The sequence below is a fragment of the Poecilia mexicana genome, unplaced genomic scaffold (assembly GCF_051168715.1).
Source record: "Poecilia mexicana isolate PSO_F unplaced genomic scaffold, ASM5116871v1 scaffold_16, whole genome shotgun sequence".
NCBI classification, from domain to species: domain Eukaryota; kingdom Metazoa; phylum Chordata; class Actinopteri; order Cyprinodontiformes; family Poeciliidae; genus Poecilia; species Poecilia mexicana.
In genome coordinates, this window is record NW_028263385.1 from 15548823 (window position 1) to 15563826 (window position 15004).

The 15004-nt window shown below is 37.8% G+C and overlaps 1 protein-coding gene across 6 annotated transcripts; it reads right to left on the minus strand.

Moving 5' to 3' along the window:
• Positions 1-1020: 1020 nt before the first annotated feature.
• On the minus strand, positions 1021-9384 carry flad1 (flavin adenine dinucleotide synthetase 1). Of its 6 annotated transcripts, none has more exons than XM_088013928.1 (12): positions 9048-9384; positions 8824-8861; positions 8239-8329; positions 7256-7424; positions 6477-6854; positions 5450-5563; positions 5078-5345; positions 4238-4385; positions 3868-3966; positions 3335-3524; positions 1461-1534; positions 1021-1353 (listed from the first exon to the last, which is right to left on the minus strand). In XM_088013928.1, the coding sequence occupies exons 3-12, from the start codon at positions 8244-8246 to the stop codon at positions 1218-1220; spliced, it is 1584 nt and encodes a 527-aa protein (XP_087870054.1). In that variant the 5' UTR covers positions 8247-8329; positions 8824-8861; positions 9048-9384; the 3' UTR covers positions 1021-1217. The 6 variants fall into 6 exon arrangements, with proteins under 6 accessions (XP_087870054.1, XP_014850680.1, XP_014850682.1 ...); XM_014995194.2 differs by having other exon boundaries at positions 8953-9384; XM_014995196.2 differs by having other exon boundaries at positions 9280-9375.
• Positions 9385-15004: the final 5620 nt, after the last annotated feature.

Genomic DNA, 15004 nt, shown 5'->3' on the forward strand with positions numbered 1-15004 from the left:
AGAATTATTGATAACTGATGCTCACAGAGGTTTTCCATCCTACCTGAATGAACTTGAGCTATTTTTAGAAGAGTGGGTTAAAAACAGTAACTAGATATGCCAGCTGCAGAGGCACAACCAATTTAATTCCAGTAAATGTTCTCACATTGTTCATTTCTACACTGTAGCTAAGTTTGGTTGTAAGAAACAGACTGGAAGTCTAATACTACATCATTTTTCAGCCACACGAATCATTTCAGGCAATGTCCCGGTGTGTTTGTCGCACCACCACAAGCCACCCCATGACATTTGTGCTGTGATTATGAAGCCCCTGTTTATTGCCTCTTATATTACTGTTATTATTAATAAATCAAGCAGGCCCGTGAAGCCAGGACAGAAAGTCAGAGGTGTTATAGGGGGAAAGAGAGAGAAGGACCGACCTAAAAGTGGTAATTGCCGGTGTAACAGTGTGTGCAGCCCCGCGGTGGCCTCGTAAGCGACCCGCTTTATTAGATCGGCCGGTATCGATCGTCGCTGTGCCGCGTTGACTAATCTCCAGGCGGAGCGAGGAGAGAGAGAGAGAGAGAGAGAAGATCGATGAGCCTGGATTCAATCATGTCTGGAAACAGAGAAGGTAATTTATTGTAATCACGGCCGGCTAAATTGGAAAACGTGAGAACAACGCGCCCGTGAGGTCCGCCTGGAGAACTACAACATGTGAGGAGGGAGGGAGGGGGACGTCCCGGAGGGACGCTCGGTTAAACGCGCAGCAGCTGGCCCGTCTCTGGATATAAAACACAGATTATTACGAGCCTGCTGGGTGACCTTCAGCTCTGTGTCCATGCTTCTGCACACACGGTGCCTTAAAACCTGATTTTCCTCACCTTTTCACATTATTCACAAATGCACTCCGATAACAGCTGTCTGTCTGAGCAGATTATTTGATTTAGAAACAAGACAAATGGATCAATGAATAAAACACCCTGCTGGGGTGCTGTGGATATCCTGCAGATCTGTGTGAAATATGACAAAGGCCAAAAAGACACATGAACTGATGTTTTATTCAGCAGCTTCGAAAACACATTACTGTACTACACACTTTCTGTTCAGTCACATAAACATTGTGTGGAGTTTTCCAATAATCACAAAATCCAAAATGCTGTTTATGAGAATATTGTGAATGTTAATCAGATATCTGAATAATTACAGTAATAAAACAACTAAGAACAGGGACGATTTCAGGCACGGGAGTTTCGCTCCTCTTCTTCATTCTCCAGGAGGTAGGCTGGCTTGTAGCGCGTCACCCCCCTCTCATCCACCACCTGGAGGGCCTTGTTTCGGTAGGAGTTGTCCATACTGCCGAGTGATGTATACCTGCAGGTGGACAAAAAAAAAAAAAAAAAATTATGGGGGAAGAAAAAAAGAACTTGAAAATGTTGCTCAAACCTGAAAGACCAAGGAGAAATAAGAGATATCTCTACCCTTTATCATACAGGATACAGTAGGGCACGTGTAACGTCCTCAAGAACGACCAGATGTCATGATATGTCCAGTCCTGTAGCGTGAAGGAGACACTTGATTAAACATCCAACTTCATTATGCATCTGCTTTGTCTATGGGAAACCATCTTCTGAATCGGTTTTAATTATTTCAATATTACTTGGGATAGGAAACACATTTTGGCAATGGAAACATTTTTCATTCTCTTATTTTCTTGTTCCACACTTAACCAGAGCTGGACAATCTGGTTTTAGACTTTTCTAGAATGCCTAGAAAGTATACGGAGAAAACTTCAAACTCATATTCTAAGATCAATCCAGGACACAAACATGGATATATGTTAACTGTGTTAATTTTTCATTCAAGACTTGTCTACAGGACAAAATGCTCAAAAAGATATAGTAACATTCCATGTAGGAATATTGTCTTTGAGCTGTCAACTTTCTCAGGAACAAGGCTGCATCCTACAATTTGTTCTCTAAATCCTTACAAATGTGATTACTTATTAATCAAACTGCTGAGGGTGCTGTATTATATAAAATGTTAATATTTGCACCATGTTTGATTAATTTAATCTAAATATAACTTTATTAGAAATGCATTTGTTCATCCACTATGCTCTTTTTATATCAGCATGCAAAAAAAAAAAAAAACACACCAATGAAAATCTGTCTGTATGGCAAAATGTTGAAGATTTACTTAGTGTACTCATGCTGATTAACTACAGATATTTTTATTTCGTGTTAGTGCAACACTGGAAACAAAATATTATCTGTAAATTCCAGGATCCATGAAACAACATAATGTATTTAGATTATTTAAAGTCTTCTAGAATACCTTAGATCAACTTTATCTTTGAAATATGTGAAATTTATTGTCAAACGTAGAATTATCCTATAGTAAATGAAATGAAATTTGAAATGAAATTTTATTCGAACATGATACAAATATAAAAATAAAATAGTGCACAGTAACAAGAAGTGCATAAGAAAGAAGAGAAAATACAGATTTTTTTGTTTCAGTTAACATAGCATGCTCAAAATGGGGTGAATGCAGATTCTTTAAAGAACAGCTTGTGATCTATGATACCTTCATTCTTTGTAACTAACAGAGTAGATGGGCCAAAAAAAGGAAGAGGTGAGGCTGACTTTTTTTACAGCTCAGTTAGGATTCATTTGTTTGTGTATTTCATTCAATGGCTCAAAACTATACAATTTTGTTTTAAAACAACATCTTTTAAAGACAATACCTGTAAAAAAAAAAAAAAAAAACTTTTTTTTTCCAGAAAAGTTGATTTTTCTAGAAAATAGAATAAGAAATCAGATTTTGATACTTAATTCTAGACACTTATTCTGACTTGGAAAGAGAAATCAAATTTCATGCTTTCCAAACGTAGGACCTGCGTTGCAAACTTTAACAAGATAAATTTCTGCATTAATATTGTGGGACTGGACATTAAAACACTACTGGGACATATTTGTGGAAAGAAACATAATAGTTTCTATCAACCTATTTAATTTGCCTTTAAATATTTAGGTTATTCCTGTAAACACAGAAGGAAAGCTACAACTATTCTGCGTGAGCTGGAAGAAAACTGGAAACTTGGATGCTAAACAATGGTTCACCACTAAGTGCCTTTTTAATGACTAAAGTAATAAAACTAACCTCATTGAGGGAAGAGAATTCTTTCTTTTGCTCATGGAAAATAAAAAGTGTACTTTTAAAAACACAAGGACACTTTTGTGCAACAGGATGTGTTAAGATTGTACAAAAAAATAAATAAAAATACAAATGTGCAACGAATAGAAATTAAACAGCTGCAATTGCCAACAATATGACGTGAACATGGGCTTACCAGTAGCGGGTTGACTCTCATGTATTCCGGCCAGCCAGGATCAGTGGGGCACATCGGTGTGAGGGTGTGGGAATAGGGGTCACTTCTCCTGGTTCCCATCAGGACGGCTTTCAGCTCCGGCCTTTTGTCATGCAGCTCGTTGAGAGCCTGCCGGATACTTCCCTCCACCGAGATCAACTCGAGGTCATATCTGTAAAAGACTGATGTGAATATTTGGACCAGAGGCATTGCTTGTCCAAATACACTGTGCTTTCACATTCTGTCACATTACTACCTAAATCTTTAATGTATTTTATTAAGGATTTTTAGTAGAGCGTCATGACGTGGAAGGACTCCAATATGTGTATCAGAGTAAAAGGAGATGAATATGCAAAACAAATCCAAACAACATAAAATAAAAGTTGCCATTTTAACGTCACAACACGTGAAAAAGTTCAGCGGACATGAGTTCTGCAGCAAAGCACTTTGAAATCTGCAAAAAGGGGTAAAAATTGAAATTGCCCCAGAGAGAATAGACTAATCTGCCGACTCACTTTTTTGTTGTGTCTTGGAGGAATCGCTCCATCTCCGGGAATGGGGAAACGTTACGGATATACAGAGCTTTAACCTTGTCTTTCCCGTCTGGATACCGCCTGAGAGTGGAAGGAAGAGAGAAATCGGACATTAAAGATAAACATCAGGACGACGACCGAAGATTAGATAAGACAATCTGTCAAATGCAGTCTAGAATGTAAAGAAAAATAACCCCGTAAAAAGATTTTCTGTCTCAAAGCTTATCCGAGTCTTTTTAGATGTGTGGCACTATTATGTTGTTCATTTTAATTCTCCCCTCTGTCTCTCCTCTCTCAGGTGAAGCGTATTTTAAACAACCCTCCTCCTTTTACTCCTTTCCTTTCCAGTTACCGTTTCAGCGTGGAGTAGTATAGATGGAGCAGAGCCGTGCAGTCTTTGCCTCCATTGTAGCCAACGCAGACCTGCTCAGCTGAATACTGATCCAGTGCCGTCTCTATTGTTTTCAGCGCACACTTCACTTTCTCGCCCAACGCTGTGCCTGAGGAAAGAACTCCACAGTGAGATTATGGTTCATAATCAAAAGTAAATAGGTATTAAGTCATTCATAATTCCTAAAGCCAACTGCAGGTTGTTTAACTTATTTTGCCATTTGGTCTCATAAAATGTAAATTTTGTGATAATCCACTATTACATTCTTTTTATTTTTTTCTTCATCTACTGGTCTCTAAACATCTAGCCTGTTGCTATGCAGATGTGCACAAATGTTACCTCTGGCAAAAATGCAGAAAAATTGCAGAATAAATTCATATTTTCTTGCATCATCATCATCTGGTAGAAAATAAATCTGACACATCCAACCTTTAATTTGAGAACATTTATTCAGTAGGGGGGAAAAAAACAATCAGATAATTTAAAATAATCGTGGCACACCTATTGGTTACAACTAAAAATTCATATACAAAGAAACTAATAGAAGTATTTGTATTCATAGCTTACTTTATAATATTTACCATAATTTCTGTTGACTTTAAAATACTCCAGGTAGGAAACTAAAGATTAGCATGTGGAAAGTAAATGTACTCAACATTAGGTTTTCCCCCCGTCCCAATCTTTCAATGAGATTTTGTTAGTACTATAAACTATGAATGTATTTTAAGGTGTTTTTCACCTGTGCACACCTGCACAGTTAAAAACTGATATGAAGCATGACTTTAGCTTTGCAGGCCTCACCACTGTTGGCCAGTCTATAGACCTCTGCAGGGGCAATAGTCACTGGGTCTTTGATTAAGGACACAACACTTCCTTTGGGCAGCTGATCAACCAGCTGAGCTCGGGCTTTGTCCACCTCCTCCTGGCTGTCCGAGTCCAGAACCAGTCTGACTTTGCAATAATTACTCAACCAGTCGGGGTAAGAACCAAGAGCCACCCTTCGGCCCCAACTGGCCTGCAGTTTGGTGAGCACGGGCGCAATCTCTGTTTCGTCTGCATCCACAAACACCTGAAATGGGCAGGTTTCGTCAGTTCAGTCGCAGTAAAACACAAGGGTTCTTTTTTTTTTTCTTCTTTTTTTTTTTGTAATCAACAGCTGTGGGGTGATGTTACCTCTCGAGAGTGAAATGTGGTTCCTGAACTAGCAAAGAGGTGCTCCAGCCCAGTGAAGGCCAACTCCATGAAAGACGGGGTCCCTGGAAACACGTACACATTTCGCACGCTGACCTGCAAGACGACAGGCAAAATGTTATAAAGAAAGACACATGTAACAACGGCTGCAACTAATTTAGAGTCAAAATGTACATTTAAAACCAAATATACATCTTTATAACTATGATTATTCTCAGTCCAATTTTAAAAGCAATTTCCAGAGAGTTATAATGCAAAATAACTTCTGCCTCTCCTGCAACAACCTGTTGTCTTTCTTTCTTCTGCTAAAGATATTTCCTTAAAAGATATTTTAGTGCTGACAGAGCTGGCAGGCTGTCTCCCTGGAAACAGGATTATGCACAAGTCTCTGACTGCACACAGGTTAGATACAGAGTTTATAATTTCAAATTCAAGACTTTTTACCGACTTAAGTTTTCTAAAGATTCACTCACTTTTTTTAAGAACATTTTTAAACCAACCTATATCTTAGTGTCACCTATTTATGAAGCATTTCAAGTTTGTACCTAAAAATATATATTTTAGAAAATGGATTTTGGAAACACAAATATTTTACTAAGGCTTTATTTCTATACGTAACCTAAATGCTTTTTAAATCAGTGGCTTCAGCTTCATTTATTATAAAAAAAAAACAACGTCGTTGTGGAGTCCAGTCTATCCGAGTCGTGTTTCATGGAACTAATGAAGCTAATTTTGGTGGAGCTTTATGTTTGATGGTACAAATCTCTTCACCAACATACTCCAGGAGGATGTAGCATAAAACAGAGGATGAATGTGAGGAAAGGTACCCGAATACCCACTGTGAAGTACAGTGGATTATGTGGAGTGCTGTGTGCTACTCTTTCAACAATTCAAGGAACATTGTTAGAGTGCAGACCACCAAGAACTCATCACTAGGTCTTTCAGCAGGAAAATGATTCCAAAATATGCCACCAAATCACCACAGAAATTTTATCGTGAGCTCACTTACCACTGGGTAGCGCTGCCGTTTTCCAGTCTGAGGGTCGATCCCATAGTTAAGTTTAGCTGACCGAGGCACCATGGCTAGCTTCATGGCCGGGCTGTCTGCGTCCGTCACCCCAAAGTATTCCTCAACCAGCTGGGTGAGATCAGGATGGGGATACACCTCCTCCTGGAACGCTGCGGCAATGCTTTCAAAGGTGATATCGTCATGAGTGGGGCCCACACCTCCTGATGTTATAAGGTGGGTGTACTGAGAGGAGAGGACGACCACCTCCTTAGCTATGACCTCATGTATATCCGGTATGACCGTTATACGCTGCACTGACACGCCGAGCCTTCTGAGAGCTCGGGTTAGGAAGGTGCTGTTGGTATCCGCTGTGTGACCCTGAAAGAGATGCAGAAGTTAGTTTCCAACCCAACTCCGACAACAAATTCAAGGACTTTAAAAAAAAAAAAAAGAAAAAAAAAATATGGAAGTTCCGTCTGATGAAATTCAAGGACCCACTGTAGGTCTGTCTGGAGGGTCAGCCATGACACTGACTGAATCAAAGACTTCATGTTTAAATCATTATTGTTTCAAGTCGTGGCGGGCTTGTCGTTTTAAGACAAAGCATCACTGGCTCATCAAACACGTTTTACAAGGTTTTCCAGAGTTATGACAAGCCAACAGTGCAGAGGGTGACAGAGTTTATGTTTAGAATATCAAGTACATCAAAGCCTATAGATTTATTCGAGGAAAACATCCAAAACATGTCAAAAATGTTACCAGAAAAATAAAAAAACTACCTTGAGTATCTCATCTCCTATGATGAGAATGGCGGCTGTAGGAGCATCAGCGCTGACTGCAGAGGACGAACTGGCGCCCTGGCTGTTAGTGGACATGGTTGCTTTGCTGAGCTGTGCTGCCAGTCTCCTCACACGCGCCACTGCTCTGTTCAGACCGGGTAGCGAAAAGCTGAGAAGAACAGAGCAGAAATACAGAAGAAGGCCTGGGAATATCGGCATTAAATAAAGATAAACAGCTTGTCAGGTCAACTAAAATTAATGAGGAAAAAATACGACGTACAGTGCCATCCAAAGATATTCATACCTCTTAAACATCTCAAAATTTTGTCACAAAATTTACATTTATTTTACCTGAATTTTATGAGATGGAACACTAATAGTAATTGAGGGAAAATCATACATGAATTTTGTATTTTTTATACTATTAAACTCTCTGATGCATCTAAATAAAATCTAGTGCAGAAAACTACTTTTAGAAGTCACCTTCTTAGTAAATAGAGTCCACCTGTGTATTAATCTCCAGCGGTTCTGTGAAGGACTCAGAAATTTGTTGCAGAACATTACTGAACAAATAGCATCATGAAGACCAAGCAGCAAAAAGGAAAGATCAGTGGCAAAACAGTTGAGAAGTAGAAATACATTGTAAAATAATATCCCAAACTTTGAAAATACAACAGAGTGCTGCTCAATTTATCATCAAGAGACCTGTGGTAACTCTGGAGGAGCTGCAGAGGTCTACAGCTCAGCTGTGAGAATCTGTTCACTGGTATGCATTCCACAAATCTGTCCTTCACAGAAGAGTAGCAAGAAAGCCATAAGAAATTCCTGATGGGAGTTAAAATGTGAAAAGGTTCAAGGGATTATGAATACTTTTGCAAGGCACTGTAAGTCATCTTAAAGTACACTTTACCCCTCTGTCCATAAATATTAAGACTTTATAATAATCACACGATGACCCCATGTGGACAGAAAATGATGCTTACATTAACATGGATCCACATGGAGCATCTAAAATTATTCAAGTGAAGTTCAGGCCCTCTTGTTCTTCATAAATTGTCACCTACCAAGGAGTATCTTGGTGGAAAGATATGAAAAGAGAACAGCAGAGAGAGAAAAACAAGGAAGCAATATTGTGATTAAGGGAGGCATTCCAGCTGCATAGAAGAAATGCTGCAAAGCATCACCAATCTACAGTCAGACTAGATTTTCACTTAATCAAATATTTATCTTCTCCTGTCTTTTGCAAAGCAAATTTCCTGAATCTTGTAAAAAATTGTGAGTTATTTTACTTTTTCATGTAAAACTGTTGTAAAGAAACTGATACAGCATGGATGTTCCACTGGATATTAGCCTGAATCTTTATCGCATATACTTCGGTTTTTTTCGCAATGACTTAACCAACAATACTTTCGTAATTTAGACCAACAATTAACAAACTTGTTCTTGCAGTCTAATATATCTTTGAAATCAAGCATAGAATTGAAGTGACGTACACAGTTTAGTTTAGCCACAAACTGCCACAGTCTTAAAATCAACCATTTCGTAAATTAATCAGAAATCTGAGTTACCTGAGATAAGCCTCGCCGTTAGATGATTAATTCACCTCCTGTAAGTAGCACAAAAGCAAACAATAAGTACGCTAACATGCTGTTTTAACACATGTATTTAACTGCCTTTCAACTATGTACTCTACTTACATCTATTAGTTAATTCCAGAAGCACGCTCGCTGCAGTTTAGTTAGGATTTAACAGTTAAACTCTGAAATTAACATTAAAAATCTAGGGAACTTACTCCTGAACATGACATGTCCTTCTTACGTACGTATCCTTACAGTTGTGACGACATGTCGTTCAAGTGAAAGAGACCAATCACAATCAGGAAAGCGTCACTTGCCAAGCTATCATTATTATGGAGGTGGGCTTTAGCTGTTAGCAATTTCATGTACGCGGAAACCATTGTTTTTGCTTCAACTAATACATCCTATATATAAAATGTTATTAAACTCAATAAACATCTAAATTACCGGTAACCAGGCCCATCGAGCGCCTACTTTTTCCGTCATAACGGACACGAGAGATTGCTATAAAATGCTACAGATGCTAAATGCTGCACCCGCTTCTTCTCCCTGAGTTCTAAATGAGTTCTTCACCACGTGCGCCCCCAGTGGCGAAAAAGTCAGGACTGAACCATCTTATCAAACCTTTCTCGCCCTAACGTCTTAATATTTGGATCCGCAGTTGTATAACGTAATTTTATAAATAATAAAATAAAAATCATAAAACCATAAGTACGTGACGGTTGCACATAAATTTTATAAGATAAAAAAATATTAAAAACGAGCAAGAAGTTCCAAAATAACTTCATAAAACCATAAGTACAGTATTTGTTACATGTAAATCATGTACTTATGGTTATACTGGGGCATTCATGAATATTTTTAACAGTTAAGGGAAATTTATTAGTCTCGATATATGGTATTTTTTTGTCTGTAGCTAAACAGGCATAATTATCACATGAATAAAACTTTTTTTATATAAAACAATTGATATAAAAACACATTGGAAATCAAGTGAAACACATAAGCAAAATAATTTGTGGTATTTATTTAAAATAAATAAAATGCTTGAGGAAAATATACTGAGGCACCGTCTCAATCTGGATGAGCTTCTTTAATGTTACTATGGAGAGCTGTACTTCATTTTTGTGTGGAAATGTCCAGTAATTTTTACTTTTATTTCATTTATTTATTTTATTTTTTGCATATTTTTACTCTTCAACTTGAAAGTGCATTATGGACCAAGCAACCTTCTTACGTACTCATGACTTATCCCTTCTGAATGTGGGTAGTCTCGTACAAATGTGTCTCAATACATCAGTGCCACCAAAAGAATTCTATTAAATTAAATTCAAAAAGTGAAAATTATATTATGTAGACTTTGCACACAGTAAACTTAATCTGCTTACAGCAGATGAAAACCAAAAATTCAGTTTCAGTTCTCTGCAGTTGTTTTTGGCTCCATAGCTATTGCTAATGTGAACATAGAAAGATGGTTTGATGAAATTTGATTTGCCATTACACCTTCATTTTAACAATTTTACCCATTAATACTTTAATGTTTGGTTTGGCATATGGGCTCCACAGTAGCATATTACCCAAGAAGTTAATCTGTTTTAATCTTGACCATGGTTCTTTCTGCATGGGTTTACGCTCGTTCTTCCTCCTACAGTCCAAAAATGTATACATCTATACATCTCTATAATGCACGGTGATTGACTGGTGACCTGTCCATGGTGTACCCTGCATCTTGCCAAATGACTGCCAGAGATGTGGACCAGCCAACTTGTAAGGAAAAGTAGGTATGGACAATGATGGGTATGGTGACTAAATATAAACTCTTTCAAAAAATCTGAAGCAGACATTTCTCTACCTTTTTGGACTGTATAGGCAACTCTGAAATATGTGTAACTAGTGATTCATAAACTGGTTTATGTGGTTTTTGGGCAAGAGTATCACTAGGACAGGTGGCCAGTGGATTTTAGGGCAACACAGCACAAACAACCATGCATGCACACACACTCATATCTATGAGCAATTTAAGTTACAAATTTACATGTTGTGTTTTTTGGAGTGTGTGAGAAAGTTGGGGTCTTTGAATATACCTTGACAAGATTTAACAAATTTAACTGGTCTAATCTAAAAAGCACATGTTGTTTCAGTAGTTGTGAAACAAAGAAAGAGACAATGACGATTTTCAGAGCTAATAGATTGTTCTCAAATATCGAGGATGTTATAAAATCGCAAGAAAAATAAATCTAGTCTGGAATTTTATTAAAATGTGTGAGAAATCTAAGTGGAAAACCAGGGCAAGCATTTATACTAAAACCGCCACTGCTAATGTTATTTTTAAAGGAACTGTAAAGGGTTTCCTCAGCAGATGCACAGAAGGTGTTATATTAAACTTTTAACTTGTTTTAGTTCATGAAACTGAACGAAAACGGAAGGAAAAACTTCCAGTAGTGAACAGAAATTATCCAACTGTTCAAGTAAAACAACTTTTGTTCACTATTTCTATTTTACGCAAACTGCAGTCTGGTCCAGGTGCAACGAAGTAGCCAAACACACACCCACGCAGGAACCGCGGCCAGATGACGTTGCCATTTGTTCGCGGAAGTGGCTTCTGTCGTGACTGTTGAGGGGGGGGGGGTAGCGTTGTGGAGGGGGTGAAGAGAAAGGAAAGGCAGAAGAAGAAGAAGAAGAATGAGGAGAAGAAGAAGAACCTGACAAAGAAGAAAAATAAGTTTAGAGTAACCTTTTCTTAAGTTAAAGTAACTTGGAAGTAGTGTGTCGACATAAAACCCTCTCGACGCTGCGCGCTGTTTACATGACTTTAAGCTAAAGTTTGAGCAGCAACAGCAGGCTGTGAGGCAGGAGGAGCAGCTGCGGGAAGGAGAGGAAGAGAGCTGGTAAGTTTCTCGTTAAAAGTTAACTGACCGCACTCTTTTTGGGTCACGGCTCGGACGCTGTGAGTCAAGCTTTCGCACTTTTCATGCATGTGAAAAGTTTCTGGAACACTTTAGAGTCTGTAATGTGCGCTGAGAAATGCTTTTGTATTTGTGCTTTTCGAACAGTGTAGTATGTTCACACTCTGGATCAAAATGTTTAACTTGTGATGCGTTCAGGTGTTTGACAACGCTGTATAGATGAAGGTGGGCAGCTATTTATTTATTTTTTTTTTCAAATAGGTACATGAGAGCAGTACTCAGTAAACGATCTTCAATCTACTGCTTGTATCAGTAGTTGCTGCAAAAAGTGACATGCCATTAAGACAGATGAAGCCTTTTGTTATCTTACTGTAAAAACTATTTTTAATGAAAAATAATCGGAAAAAAATAATTTACACATTGTATATTGAATGTTGTTAGATGTAATCCCCGAGAACAGCAATCTGCAAAACTTTATTTAACATGTAAACAATACAGACTATATAGAATTTGTGGAAAAATAAAATTTTCAAATATTTTTTAATCCCACCCACTTTCATTTAGTTATCAAACTGTTTAGCGAATATTATTGTACAAAATTCGATGGTGTAAAAACTGTGACTGGAATTTTCACCGATTTACATATTTCTCCCACTTTAGTTCCCACAACTCCCTACACCTAATTGTGTTATAACATTTCCATAAAGGAGATTTATGGATGCAGAGAAAGAGCACATGAAGTTAGTTGGTGTGAGTTTAGATGCAGAGGATAGGACAAAATGGAGACAAATGGTTTGCTGTGGAGACCCCTGAAAGGAAAAGCAGAAGTATTATGCCATATAGTTTAATATCAGACAAAGCTAACATGTGTAAATACAAAAAGCAGTTTGGAAATGATAATTTCATGATCAGTATCTGGGGAAAAAAACAAAACAAAAAACATTCAACTTATTGTGGATTGCTGCAGTGCTGCAGCAGTTCCCATGTTAAGCCATACACTAATGCCAACTAATGATGTAAGATGAGTTTGGTTCCACCAGCCACAGCTTGTGCTTATTACTGCCAGAACTATAGAATCAAGGAATAATGTAAATAGAACCTGCCTGACAACATGAAGTGGACTAAAAGTTCCACTTCATGTTGGAAAGCAATAAAGTTTATAGCTTTAAACACAATGCCCCGATGTGATGTTCAAGTTACTGAACATCAGTAACAATCAACTGATGTTCAAGTTACTGAACATCAGTAACCGCATCAGTCTAGAAAGATTTAAAAAGCCGTTTTAAGGTTCTGGTACTTATATGAACAGTACTAAGAGCTGCTATGGACAAATAGAGAAAATATGGAACAGTGGCGAGCCAGTGAACCAAAATCCACTTACCTCAGTTTGCCAATGTTCACGATTCAACAGTGACAAAGAGGCTGGTCAAAAATATCCTTCTTTGGAAAGATCAAATAAAACCTCTCGCTTCACTAAATGCGTTTGGGTTGCAAGATATTTGAATATTTTTGTGTAATAATCTTGCTTCCAGCAATCCCCATGACTTTCACTATTTTGGGCACCATGATCTGCATCTACTGTCGTGGGACTCCATTCTAACATGCTAAATAACTTAATGGCATGCAACGTGTGCATGCAGGACAACTGCAATCCAACCAACATATATTGCAGTTTTTTGCGTAATTTTTCATGCACAGATTGATGCAATTATGATATGTTGTGCAGTTCTTGAAAATAAATGTATTATTAAAAACTAATTTGACAACATTTTGTATCCATCCCCAGTTTTGCACATGCTGACAGTGCACCTTGGAAGATGCGTAGATTTAAAAAAAATGCTTTCAGATTGCCTGTGGAGATCTTCACGTTGATCCAGTTTAAGACGTGTTAAGATGTGGATGTGACCCTTTGGGTTTAAATTGTCTACCTCAGCTTTAGGACACAATTCAGAACCTGTGTAGCTGTCCAAGTGACATCCTTAATCTAGGCTTTAACTGGACAGTTCAACATGGAAGTCTGAGTCCATCAAATAACAGCATTAAGGCTAAGAAAGTAAAGAGATGAGGCAGATACTCAGCTTCGTGGTTTCTGATGGCTAGACAGTATATTATAAAAAGCACACTATTGTTCCTCATTTTTAGAGTGTTGTTCCTTAGAACTCTGTAGATAAGTTGAGAATTCATTTTCACATAAAATACATTTTATCGATCTGCTATGTCTGATTATAGTTTTTTTTAAATGTATAGCCAATGAGTGGGTAAAGTTATACATTTAAAGTCACTTACAAAGACTGTTACAGTTCCAAAGAAATCAAGATTGCTTAACACAATTGCTCATTGCATTTGGAAACACATTGCACACGGTGCGCTCAAAGAAAAAACTAAGGTAACTTGCAAAACTGAATATTTTGACAAAATGATTGAATAAACATTTTTGTTATATAATCGCTTGGAACCATGGTTGAAATATACATTTTATTTGTTGCGCAAGCACCATTGCACATTGTCAACATAATTGAGATATCATTTGTCTTTCTGCAACAAAATTTTAGGTTGTGTAAGATTGGTGAGTTCGCTTAAGACATTTACTCTTCAAAGGACACGTCAAGGGAGTGGTGCATTTCCCCTTAAATGGCAGTAGCCATCCTTCTACAATTCAGTTTACCTTATCCATGTAAATTCATATCCAGAAATGCATCATCCAATCAGTCCAACCATGTAAACAGATTTCAATTAATATATTCCAGTTCAACTTGAGTTATAATACAATGTACTCAGATACTGATCATTGAGCCAGTTGGTAAATGGGAATCTAAGGAAGCCTAGCTGAATGCATTGAGTCTTTGACTTTGCAGCAACACTTCAGCTTGAGCAAGGATGTGTGCAGAAAGATCATTTGCATTGTCCTGTTTAAGAAATGCTTCTATTGCTTTAAAGGTTCTGTTTTTCACACACATGCTGCCATTGCATAAGTTTAAATTAGATTTGCGAAGGACAATGATACAACCCTGTAGGAACACACACCGTGGCTTTTGGACTTTTGCTGATAACTCTGTGTGCCCCTTTTTATTGACTCATATTTATAACGTCTCACATTTAAAAAGCAACCTTCTCCTCACTAGCATAGGGCAAACCTTCTATGAAAAGGCCCATGTATTGTCAGAGTCAAGCTATGTTGCTCCAGGCTCTGCTAAATTGTCAGACAGATAAGGCATAGAGTCAGTCAGTGCACACATGGGCACAAATCTGCACACAATCAGACAAAA